The sequence below is a fragment of the Heterocephalus glaber genome, unplaced genomic scaffold (assembly GCF_053883595.1).
Source record: "Heterocephalus glaber isolate CG9 unplaced genomic scaffold, H.glaber_assembly_v1.0 deba00001608, whole genome shotgun sequence".
NCBI classification, from domain to species: Eukaryota; Metazoa; Chordata; class Mammalia; order Rodentia; family Bathyergidae; genus Heterocephalus; species Heterocephalus glaber.
Window position 1 is genome coordinate 14,266,115 of NW_028258379.1, and position 13,426 is coordinate 14,279,540.

Sequence of the window (13,426 nt, forward strand, 5' to 3'; positions counted from 1 at the left end):
CTCACATCATGGTGACCAGGAAGCAGAGAGAAAAGGGAGGAGCTAGGAGGGAAGATATATAGTCCTCCAGGTCATGCTCCCAAGTGAGCCCCCCCACCCCCCCACCAGGACCCCCTTCCTAACAGCAAGTCAGTAGTAGCATCCACTCATCTTCTTCCAAAAGCCTCACCTATGAGCCCCTGAGACCTCTAGGGGTATTCTCCGTATGAGCCATAACAGTGGTCCTCCTGTCTGAGGTATCTAATTTCTTGCATTAAATACTTTGATACCTTCAGGGGGCAGCTGGATGATTACAACAAGGCAATCATCACTAGTGTTTAAATCAGATGCCTCTGAGATCAACAGCTATAACAAGGTAGGGGTGAGGGGACTGGCCTTAATTAGAAGAGAAGAAAAGTAGGAGTGAAAAAGAGACTGAGAACCCAGAGTTGAGAAGTACAGTATACAGAGGTTGCAGTATAAAAAGTTCCATTTATACATGTGTGAGAATATTCAGTTGGCAAATACGGTGAAATTTTTGTATATTCCATATATACCTAGTACCTACCATACAGTTTTGTTAATATTCATCCAATAAATATTTTGATTTTTTTTTTCATACCAGGGATTCAACCCTGTGCCTTCCCAGTGAGCTACATTCCCAGGCCCTTTTTTTGTTTTATTTTGAGACGGTCTTGCTAAGGCACTCAGTTGTCCATGCTGGCCTCAAAACTTTGCTTCCTTATGCCTCAGTCTCTTAGAGTGCTGGGGTTATAGGCATATGTGTAACACCTGGCTGAAAAAAAATCTCTCTTTTTATCACTTTTTGTTTTGTTTTTTGGGACAGGGTCTCACTATGTAGCCCAGGCTAGCCAGAATTCTCAGCAATCCTTCTGCCTCAGCCTGCCAAGTGCTGGGATTACAGGCATATGCCACCTTACCCAGCTTCCTTTTATCACTTTAATCTTCGAATCCATCCTTTTAGTATTTATTAATTTATTTTATTTTATTTTTATGGTACTAGGGATCGAATTCAGGGCCTCACCACTGAGCCATACCCCCACTCCCTATTTTTTTTTTCTTTTCCACCTTTGTATAAATGATACTTGCTTCTTAGGCATTTTAAAAGTCTGGCACACTGGTACTAGCTGGCAAAATATTTAACATATTTGCTCAAGTAGCTTGCTTTGTTGTCCAAGGCCTAGCCAAAACAATGAAACAATGAAAACAAAAACCCAATACAAAACTGGGGATAGCATGGGTGAGGAAATTACAGGTACATTACTAATGTATTCTCATGCAAAACAGCAACAAAGTAGGGAATAGGTTTGGAATGGAGAGAACCAAAGTTCACAACTGAATATGAATAGAAAAGATAGTTCAAATATGAAAGAATTGAAGAGGTAAATAAAAAATTGTGAGGCAAGCATGGTTATATATGTCTATAATCCCAACTACTAAGGAAGGTCGGGACAGTCCGAGCAATTTAGTGAAACTATCTCAAAATAAAAACGTTTTTAGAAGGGCTGGGGATGTAACTCAGGGGTAGAATGCATGCCTAGCATGTACGAGGCCCTGGGTTCAATCCCCAGTACCAAAAATAAAAAAGATATGAAAGCTTGTGAAATGACTTTGACTTGCCTCTTGCCTCTTTGTTTTTCCAGTCCTTTAGAATTATGCTCCAGAGCTCTCTTTTTCCAGGAAGAGGCACCTACTTAAAAGTGTGTGAATACTACTACTAGTATTATATTATACTATTTCTATTATTAGTATATATATTTCTTATTTCATAACCCATTCATCCAACAATATTTGGTCATGTGTGCCAGGGAGAAAGAGAGAGAGAACCCTAATATAGTAGACCTAGTTATATACTTTCAATATCCTTTTCCCGTGCAGGAAAACAGGAAAAACAGATGATTCTGTCTCTGTGGTGGATCAAGCCAAGGCCAATGCCGCCCTTTGGGAGGGCAGATGGAAGTCACAGAACTGTCTAGGATTGAATATCGTGATACTTCCTGGAGACTGGCCAAAAGTAATGAAGACTTTAAGAAACAGCAGTATAAAATGGAGAAAGACACGATGTCGGTATTAAACTATCTGAAGAAGCAGAAGCAGGAGAAAGATAATATGGTAAGTACGTAGGTAGAAAGCCTTCAGGGCCAGGGATTTAGCTCAGTGGTGCCACAAGGTCCCAAGTTCGATTCCTGGTACCAAAAAAAAAAAGAGAAAGCCTTCATTACCTCTGTAGTAACTGGCCTGGTTATATTTTTCAAGAATTTTAATTCCTTGAAATCTCAAGAGATTAAGCAATCTTGTTAAGACAATATAATTAATTGTGTGTATGGGGGGGTGTTACTAGAGATTGAACCCAGGGCCTTCACGCTTAGCTACATCCCCAGCCCTTTAAAAATTAAAACAAACTTTTTTGAGATACAGTCTCACTAAATCACTAAGTTGACCACGCTGGGCTTGAACTTTCTTGGATTCTACCATGATCTTATTATATCTCTTGAGGGCTTTTTTTTTTTTTTGGTACCAGGGATTGAACTCAGAACCTTGCGCTTTCAAGGCAGGTGGCAGCACCACTGAGCTAAATCCCCTGGGGTTGAGGTTTCAATCCTGCCTAAGCCTCCCGAGTCCTGGGATTCCAGGTGTGTGCCATCACATCTGGCAGAAGACACTGTTTTTAAAAATTAAATTTTGTTTTATTTTATCCCATTTTCCCCCTCAAGTCCCCTCCCCTCCCTGTGTACAAAAGCTTTGTTTCCATTTTTTCCTTCTATTTTTTCTTTTTTCTTGTCCCTTCCTTCCTTTCTCCCTCCTTCCTCCCTTGTTCCCCTTCCCATTTGAACACTTTCTTCCCATTTCCCAACATCCATTGAACATCTCAGTCCTTATTTTCATTTTCAGTTTCTCATGCCGGAGAAACAATGCAGTATTTAAACATGTGTGTCCAATTTTTTCACTTAAGAGTATGGGGGAGACACTATTTTTGTGCCATGCATTATGCTGGGTGCTGTACCTGAATTATCTCACTTAACCCTTTTAATAACTACATGTATTGGTTTTTTGAGACAGGGTTTCATATAGCGACAATATTGTTATTCTCTCTTTTCTTTCATTCTTTTTTATTTATTTATTTTCAGAACTGGGGCTAGAACCTAGGTGTGCTCTACCACTGAGCTCTGCCCCCAGCTCATTCTTTTTTTTTGGTACTGGGGATTGAACACAGGACCTTTTGCTTTCAAGGCAGGCGGTGGGACCACTGAGCTAAATCCCTGGCCCCCCAGCTCATTCTTTATTTTTTAATTTTGAAACCAGATCTCCCTAAGTTACTCAGGTTGGCCTCAGATTTGTGAGCCTCTTGCCTCAGGTGTCCCCAGTGCTGGGATTACACTGGCATGTTATTCCTATTTTACAAAGAAACTGATTCTCAGAAAGGGCAGATAGCTGGAAATGTGGCTCAGTGGTGCCACGCCTGCCTATCAAGCACAAGGTCCTGAGTTTGATTCCCAGTACTGGGGTTTGGGGGCGGGGGGGACAGATGGACAGATAACTTGCCCCAAATCCTACAGTTACACCAGATTCTTCTCTTTTCTTTCTGCCTCCATAAGCCACTTGGAAATTTCCACCATGTTCAGGATGTATTCTTCCTTCCATATATGTGTTTGTACTTTTACTAATTATGAATCCATAGTCTTGTTTTAAAATGTTCATAAATAGCATCATATTGTAAAGATCTTTTGCAACTTGAATTTATTTGTTTGAGATATATTTGTTTATTGTTCCTTTTCCTGATTAGAACAAAATCTCACAGAAGTGAAGAATTTGGGGATTTCTGTTGTTGTTCAATGCTATATCCCCAGAACATAGTGGGCACTCCTTATAGGTTTTTTTTTTGGTACCAAGGATTGAACTCAGGACCTTGTGCTTGTGAGGCAGGCAGCGGAACCACTGATCTAAATCCTTGGCCCTACACTGCTACTTTGCTTATAAATGTCTAATGATTTGAAAAAGTAGCAATAAAAACTAAGTTCAAGATGATATTGAAAGTAAATTGGCGAAGTCAAACAACTGAACATTCATGTAGATTTTATGTATTTTACTAAAATTATATCCATTAATTTTTGTTAACTTCTTTACCAGAGAGTTTCCTTTTTTTTTAAACAAAAATTAATGTTTTCTTTGTTCAACACTCTTCCTTTCTTTGGACATTACTCCCTTGAGCCAGTGTTCACCTAAAATAAAGTCCTCCTGTTTCCCATTGGTCTCTCCTGTCGCTTGGATTCTGCAACAGCTGTAGCCAATGTCTTCTTATAATAATGGATTCCCATTAAAAACAAAAATCTGTAGCTGAGGATGTAGCATAGTGGTAGAGCACATGCTTAGCATGCTCAATGCCATGGGTTCAATCTCCAACGCCAAAACCAACAACAAACCACAGAAACTATTTTGGGAGGAATAAAAAATGTAGATATAAATATATCCTGGTTAACTAGCTCTTTCATAGTTTTTTTTTTTTTTTTTTGGTACCCGGGATCGAACTTGGGCCCTTGCGCTTGCAAGGCAGGCGGCAAAAACCACTGAGCTAAATCCCCAGCCCTCATAGTTGTGTTTTGTGAGATGAGGTTTTCCTACATTCCCTAGGGTAGCCTTGAACTTCTAGGTTCAAGTGATTCTCCCACTTCCTCCTCCTGAGTAGCTGGGACTACAGACTCTTGCCACCACACCAGGCTTCTACCATAGTTGTTTATTACTCTCTTCTGCTATGTTCTAGAAATGTATTGTTTTCTTAATCTTTATTCAGACTATTTATAGTCTTACTTCATGTTAATTAGAGAAATACTAGAAATTAATTTTCTTCTTATGAAATGTTTAGAAAACTATTTTATCTTGAACAAAATGAGGTGATTTTTCTTCTTTTAAATTTTATTTTTTCAGAACTGGGGATCGAACTCAGGACCTTGCCCTTGCCAGGCAGGTGTGACATCACTGAGCTAAATCTCCAGTCCCTTTTTAAAAAATTTTTAAGAGGGAAATTTTTCTTAAGACTGGGTTTTTGAATGTAAGACTTTGTTGAGTTGGGCCGGGGATTTAGCTCAGTGGTTTCACCGCCTGCTGCGCAAGCTCAAGGACCCGAGTTCGATCCCCAGTACCAAAAAAAAAAAAAAATAATAATAAAAAACAAAAAAAGACTTTGTTGAGTCAATCATAAAATAATCTTATTAATAAGATTAATTGGAATAGTCCAGTGTAATTTAAGACTGTGCCAATCTATTTTTTACAATTTCTAAGCTTTTCTTAAGCTGGTCTAAAATAATGTTTACAACCATATCTCACTTCTGTATTCTCTGATTCTAAAACCATGACAATGAATCTTCAGTTTAAAAAGCTACTCAGTGTGGAGAAAAAGGAACCTTTCTCCACTGTTGGTAGGAGTGTAGACTGGTGCAACCACTGTGGAAATCAGTATGGAGATATCTCAAAAAACTAGGATTAGTGGTCCCATTTGACCCAGCTATTCCCCTGGTGAGTATCTTCTCAAAAGAATTAAAAAAATCATACCACAGTGATATATGTGCGCCCATGTTTATAGTGGCACAGTTTGTAAGAGCTAAAACTTGGAAACAACCCAATTGCCCATCAACTGGAGACTGGATAAAGATGTGGGTTTTCTTTTTTTATAAAATAGAGTACTACTCAGCCATAAAGAATGAGAAACGAAGGGCTGGGGATTTAGCTCAGTGGTTTCACCACCTGCTAAGCAAGCGCAACCTGAGTTCGATCCCTGGTGCCCCCCCCCAAAAGAATAAGAAACTAGACACATTTATAGCTAAATGGATGCACATTGAGGCTATACTCCTAAGTGAAATAAACCTGGGTTTTTTTGTTTTTTTTGTTTTTGGTACCAGGGATCAAACTCAGGACCTTGCGCTTTTGAGGCAGGCAGCAGAACCACTGAGCTAAATCCCCAGGCTTCTTAAATGAAATAAATAGGACACACATGTGTAAATACCAAATAGTTTCTCTGGTGTGAGAAACTGAAAGTGTAAATAACTATCAAAATGTATACTAGATAATGTGAAATATGAAGAAAAGGTTCAAAGGGGAAGGGGAATTGGGAGGGATAGGAGAAAGGAAAGAAGGGAAAGGAATAAATATGAGAAAAGGAAAAAATGGAAACAAAGTCTTTGTAAAAAGGGAGGGGTGGAGGGGTTGAAGGAAGGGCAGGAGAATGGGAAAAAAATAAGAACCAAGGTATATCATGTAAAGGTACAAATTCCCAATGGTGAATGTCACATATTGTATACCTAAAATGTACCAATAAACTTAATGAATTAAAAAAAATAAAAAGCTGGCCAGGGATTTAGCTCAGTGGTTCTGCCACCTGCCTTGCAACCACAAGGACCCGAGTTCGATCCCTGGTACCAAAAAAATAAAAATTAAAAAAAATAAAAAATAAAAAAATAAAAAGCTACTCGGGTTGCCTACTAAAATGAGTCAGCATTCCTTAGAGAAATGCTTGGAATTGATTAGAGCAATTGTTGATTCCAGGACTGGGACAGGATATATAAAAGATATGCCAGCTGGGGATTTAGCTCAGTGGCACTGCGCCTGCCTTGCAACTGCAAGGTCCTGAGTTTAATCCCTGGTACCAGAAAAAAAAAAAAAAAAAGATACACCAGGATTATCTTACTGTTTCATAAAGTAAAAAATTTTAAAGGACACAGGAGTCATCTTAGATTAATAGTATTATATCAATGCTGAATTTCTCAATTTTGATAATTGCTGTGATTATAAAAGATAATGGCATTTTAGGAAATACATACTGAAGTATTTAGAGGCAAGGGGCATGCTATCAGAAGCTTACCTCACATGGTTCAGAAAAAAAAGTGTGTGTGTGTGTGCGTGTGCGCGTGCATGTGTGCATGTAGATAGATCAATTTATATCTATATCTATCTATATGGGGAGGGACAGACCCAGATAGGAGAAATACAAATCATCTCATACTCATTAAGGTACTACTATTACAAAAGAGAGAAAATAACAAGAGTTGATGGGGATATAGAAAAACTAGACTGTGCACTGTTGGTGGGAATGTAAAATGTTATAGCCTTTATGGGAAAGAGTGTGAAATTTCCTCAAAAAATTAAAAGTAGAATTACTAATCTCCACTTGAGAGGCTGAGCAGAAGGACTGCTTCAAGTTTGAGGCCAGCCTGGGCTACATAGTAAGTTCAAGGCCAGTCTGAACTACATTGAGAGACCCTATCTCAAACAAACAAACAAACAAACGGAATTACCAACCCAAAAGAATTCAAAACAAGATCTCAAAGAGATATTTAAACACCCAAGTTCCTTGAAGCATTATTCATAATAACCAAGAGATGGGCCGGGGATTTAGCTCAGTGGTTCTGGCACCCACCTCTCAAGTGCAAGGTTCCGAGTTCAATCTTGGGTACCAAAAAAACAAACAAACAAACAAACATAATAACTAAGAGATGGCAATAGATGGAAGCAACTTAAACATCTATTGACAAATGAATGGATAAAGAAAATATGGTATATATATTTGAATATTATGTAGCCTTAAAAAGGAAATCCTGTCACATGCTACAAAAGAGTGAACCTCAAGAATATTACACTAAATGAAATAAGCCAGAAACAAGAGATCGAACATTATAAAATTCCACTCATTTAAAGTACATAAAGTAGTCAAAATTATAGAAACAAACTTTTCATCTTGCAAAATTTAAACAAAGAGGTGGTTGCCAAGGGCTGGGAAGGAGGAAAGGATGAAAAGTTCTAGGGATCTTTTGCACAGCAATGTAAATATAATTAACACTACTAAACTGTGCACTTAAACATGGTTAAGATAGTAAATTTAATGTTAATGGTTTTTTTGTTTTGTTTTGTTTTTTGTGTTTTTGAGACAGGGTCTCACTATGTAGTCCAGACTGGCCTTGAACTCATGGCCATCCTCCTGCCTCAGCCTCCCAAGCGCTAGGATTACAGGCATACACTAATATGCCCAGATGTGCTTTTTACCACAATTTTTATCTTTTTTTTTTTTTTTTGGTACTGGGGATCGAACTCGGGGTCCTTGTGCTTTCGAAGCAGGCTTCGAAACCACTGAGCTAAATCCCTGACCCTTAACCACAATTTAAACAAACAAACAAACAAACAAAAACTATCCAGATAGCCAGGGATTTAGCTCAGTGGTGCCACCGCCTGTCTCACAAGTGCAAGGTCCTGAGTTCAATTCCTGGTACCAAAAAACACCCCCCCAAAAACCAAAAAAAACTATCCAGATAATTCTGTTGGTGGCTAGGTTTTTGGAAACTGGCAATAGCAGATTAACCATATAGGGAAATTCTGTCCCCTCCTCTTCCTACCTCACTTTCTTTCCTACATTAAAGGTTTTAGTGTTATGTAAAACACTAAAACTTATGAATAAAGGTAAGACACAGAGCAATTTCTTTGCCTTTCTGACTCTGTTTTTATCTACAGATTGAAAAACTGAAACAGCAGTTGGTTGAAACAAAGGAAAAAGCCCAAGTGGAGAAGGAAAAACTGGTATGTGTGTATAATAATACTTCACTCACTTGGTTGCAGGTCTTTAGTGAGCTCACGTATTTAAGACCCAATAAGTGAAAAGGAGCTGGGGGTGGTGACACACACCTATAATTTCAGCATTCTGGGAGGCTAAGCATTTCAAAAAAAATTTTTTTTTTGGAACTGGGGATCGAACTCAGGACCTTGCACTTGCCAGGCAGGTGCGATGCCATTGAGCTAAATCCCTGGCCCTCAAAATTTTTTATTAGTACATGTTTGTGGTACATAATGATTACATTCATTATGAAGAGTTGGTACATGTACATAGCACATCTTCATTTTTTTATAGCCCCTTCTCCTCCCTTCCCTCCTGGCTGCATTTTTTCTTTTTTCCCCTCCCTCCTTCCCCAAGGATTGCAAATTTGAGCCCTGTGTGGGCAATTTTGTGACTTAGTGAGACCCTGTCTTAAAATTAAAAATTAATTTTAAGGAGGGACTGGGGGACTGGGATGTAGCTTAGTATGAAGATCCTAGGTTCAATCCTCAGTACCACACACATAAAAATTCTTTCAATGAGGTTGTGAACTGACTCAACAATGGATTTTGCTTTTGAGTTTTAGAAGTTGGTTTTTCTTTTTTAAATTAGCGCTGGGGATTAAACCCTGGGCCTTGTCTGTGCTAAACATGCACTCTATCACCAAGCTACAAACCCATCCTAGAGTTTGCTTTTTAAAAATTTGATTTTTCTGGGCCAGGGATTTAGCTCAGTGGTGCCACTGCCTGCCTCAAAAGTGCAAGGTCCCAAGTTCGATCCCTGGTACAAAAAAATAAAAATTGACTTTGCATGTAAAATTTTACAATTATTACATTTATGTAAAATATTTACATGGTTCCAAAATCAAGACTATGAAACAAGGTATATGTTGAGAAATTTAACCTCTATCCATGTATTTTCCATAGTAGTCATTTTTATTTATGGCATATTTGTTCATTAAAACATATATATTTACTTATATGTTTGTAATAAGTATAAAGAAATATATATTGTCTCCTCTTTCTCACATAGAAGGTAGCATATAGAATACAAAGAACTGTATCCTTTTTTTTCCACATTAACAATATTTTTTGGAGATTACTCCATAGCAATATGTATATGTATATGATAGTTCTGCATTCTTTTTTATAGCTGTATTGTCATTGTGTGGATATAGCATATTTTATTCATATGGTCTCTGTCTTAGTCGGATGGGCTTCTGTGACAGAATAGATTGGGTAGCTTAAAACAATTGTTTCCCACAGTTCTGATGGCTCGAAGTCTAAAGTCAGAGCACTAACATGATTAAGTGTTTCGTGAGGGTCCTCCTCCTGGTTTACAGACAGCTGCCTTCTTAGATTCTTTTTTTTTTTTTTTTTGGTACTGGGGATCAAACTTGGGACCTTGCACTTGCAAGGCAGGTGGCGGAACCACTGAGCTAAATCCCCAGCGACAGCTGCCTTTTTGTTGTAGTTTCACAGGGTGAGAGAGAAACTTGTAGGCAACTTCATCTTCTGTAAAGGTATTAGTCCCCACATGAAGTTGCCACCCTCTTGACCACATCTAAAGCTAATCACCTAAAGGCCATACCTCCATGTGCATCCCATTAGCGATTAGGGCTTTAATGTATGATTTTTTGTTGTTGTTGTTCTTTTCTTTTTTTTTTTGGTACTGGGGATTGAACTCCGGTCGTTGACATTTCGAGGTAGGCGGTGGAACCACTGAGCTAAATCCCCGGCCCAATGTATGATTTTTTTTAGGGGGACACTAACACTCAGCCCATAGAAGTCTCCTTTCAGTAGATAGTTGTTTTGTTTCTAGTCTTTTGTTATTACAGTTAGTGCTCCAATAAAGAATCCTGTGATCACATCTTTTCACATTTTGACCACTATGTCTTTGGAATATATTCCAAGAATGATTTTGCTAGGTCAAAGAAAATATATGATTTTTATAGATATTGGCAAATGTCCTTGTATAGGTATTTTGTAATACCACTAATTACACCAGACTGCCTATTTCCACATAGCTTTACCAATAGAGCATATTGTCAAACTTGATAATTTGTAATAGAACGAAAATGGCTTTTCAGTGTAGTTTTGGTTTTCATTTCTCTTCTTATGAGCTAGGTTGAGTATTTTTTATATGTTTGAGAGCCATTTACACTTCTGTTAATATCTTTTGTGGGTTTTTTTTTTTTTTGGTACCAGGGATCGAACTCTGGACCTTGAGCTTTTGAGCTGGAACCACTGAGCTAAATCCCCAGCCCCTGTTTTTGTTTTTTCTTGGGGGGGATCGAACTAACAACCCTGCACTTTTGAGGCAGGCACCGGTGCCACTGAGCTAAATCCCTGGCCCTTTTGTTCATTTTTTATTGTGTATTTGGTCCTTTTCACCTCCTTTTCCCTCCTTTTCTATCTTCTTCCTTTACTTCCCTCATTATTTTCTTTCTCCTTTTCCTCTCTCTTCTTTCCCCTTCAATCATTTTTTTGTTGTTTATTAGGAATACTTACCCTCCCTTTGTCCCCTAGTTTACTAATTTTAACTTGGATAACTCGTCATTTATCCTTCTTACAGATTAAAGGTTTTTTTTAGTCTTCTCATACAACCCCCTCTCCCTGTGTTGTTTGTTTGGTTTTTCTTGGTAGCACAGAGGATTGAACAGAAAGCTTTGCACATGCTACGCAAGTGCTCTGCCACTAAGTGATGCTTTTTATCTTCATTTTCTTGCTTTTCTATACAAGACCAGCTTACACAGAAATTTTTCCAGGAATTCTTTTGGGGGCGGTACTGGAGATCAAAGCCAGGAGTGTCGTACCACTGAGCAACATCCCCAGCCCTTTTATTTATTTATTTATTTGTTTGTTTGTTTAGGTACCAGGGATCGAACTCAGGATCTTGGGCTTGCAAGGCAGGCACAGCGCCACTGAGTTAAATCCTTGGCCCCAGCCCTTTTATTTTTTATTTGGAGACAGGATCTCAATAAGTTGCCTGGGTAGGACTTTAACTTGTGATCTTCCTGCCTCAGCCACCCTAAGTGCTGTCCAGATTTTTTTTTTAAATTCAATGAAGCTGTTATCATTTTATAGAAATTTGAACTTTACGGGAAAAAAATAGGACATTTCTTTAAAGAAGTTATATACAAATGGCTCAGGGCTTCAAATAGAATATGATTCTGTGGAACTTGTTTCTCCTAACTATTTACTTCTTTTTTGAATACAGGAACAAAAGTATGCTCTGCAAATAAGTGAGCTGGAGGGACAGTTCCATCAAAAAGCCAAAGAAATTGGCATGATTCAGACAGAGCTGAAAACAATAAAACAATTCCAGAAGAGAAAAATCCAAGTGGAGAAAGAATTAGATGATGTAAGTTAGATTCATTCTTTTCTTTTCTTTTTTCTTAAAAGAGATTTGATAAATCTAAGACAGTTAAGAAAGTTCTTAGAGAAAATATAGTTAGGATGATGAATGATAATTTTAGAAAAATTTAGACAGCTTTTTGGATAGGGGTACACAGGGCAAGGAATACTAAGTACTTTCAGAGAATTTCTTTGACCTTGCTATGCTTTCTTTTGCTTTCCATTCCTTCAGCTCAGAATATAATTTTATTGCATTAGTGATAATGTAATAAATTACACTGTTAGCCAAAATCAGCTCTATGAGTGAAGGCAAAGTTACTTTTCTTCATCTGTAAAATGAGCATAAGAATTACTGTCTTATAGGGTTGTTGTAGGATTACATGAAATAATAATATGTAAAGTGCTTAAAATAGTACACATCATAGAGTGAGAATGATATAAACAGTGATGCGCAGCTCTCTAAAAAAAAGTCCTGATTTATAACATTTGTTAATTTCCATGGTGTAAATATTATAGTGGGGGCCCGGGGATTTAGCTCAGTGGTTCCGCTGCCTGCCTCATAAGGGAAAGGTCCTGAGTTTGATCCCCTGTACCAAAAAAAATTTTTTTTTAAAGTATTATAGCCAGGGATACTGTGATCTAAACATTTGACTGAAGACTGAGGATCCACTTCCAAGGTAAAACTTACATGGCTGTCAGGTTGGTGGAGGTGATTAGGAAGCCTTAGCCTCTCCATAAAATGCTTGAGTATTCTGAGATTAGTGGTAATCTCAGATTACCTAGGCAGCCAGCCAGAAGCCTGCCTGCCTTCCCTCCCCCTTTCTCTTTTCTTTTCTTTCTTTCCTCTCCTTTCCTTCCCCCCTCTTTTTGTCTTTCTTCTTCCTCTTTTCTTTCTTTTTCTTCCCCTCCCTCCCTCCTTTCTTTCCTTCCTTCCCAAGTCACATACCCTACCCTTGCAAGTCACACAGTATCACTTTTGCCTTATTTTGTTAATTAGAAGTGCAACCTAAGTGTGGCCCACATTATAAGGGCAGGGAATTAGGTTCCATCATTTGAAGAGAAGAGTGGCAAAGAATTGTGGATATATTTTAAAATCATCATACCACTGCAGTCCAAAGTATATACTGCTGCAAGAGTAACCTTAAAATATCACAGGTGTTCTGGATCACCTCCTTCAAGAATTATCTGTGGCAAACAGAATGTAGCAAATCATCAAGAAGGTTATATACCATGACCAAGTTGGATTCATCGCAGGGATGGTTCAACATAGGCAAATCAATAAATGTAATATACTATATTAACAGAGCCAAGGACAAAAACTATATGATCCTCTCAATAGATGCAGAAAAAACATTTGACAAGGTCCAACACCAATTCATGATAAAAACCCTACAGAAAATTGGTATAGATGGTCCTTATCTCAATCTGATAAAAGCCATCTACAAGAAACCAACAGCCAACATTATACTAAATGGACAAAACTTGAAAGTTTTCACTC

The 13,426-nt window shown here is 38.1% G+C and overlaps 1 protein-coding gene across 1 annotated transcript in view; it reads left to right on the forward strand.

The window, feature by feature from the left end:
* Bbof1 (basal body orientation factor 1) overlaps nucleotides 1-13,426 on the forward strand; it is a 49,523-nt gene that overhangs the window by 2,201 nt on the left and 33,896 nt on the right. Inside the window, 4 exon segments of the mRNA XM_004837216.3 lie at nucleotides 1,879-1,952; nucleotides 1,955-2,112; nucleotides 8,494-8,559; nucleotides 11,792-11,935. Of these exon segments, the coding sequence (XP_004837273.1) occupies nucleotides 1,879-1,952; nucleotides 1,955-2,112; nucleotides 8,494-8,559; nucleotides 11,792-11,935 (442 nt within the window).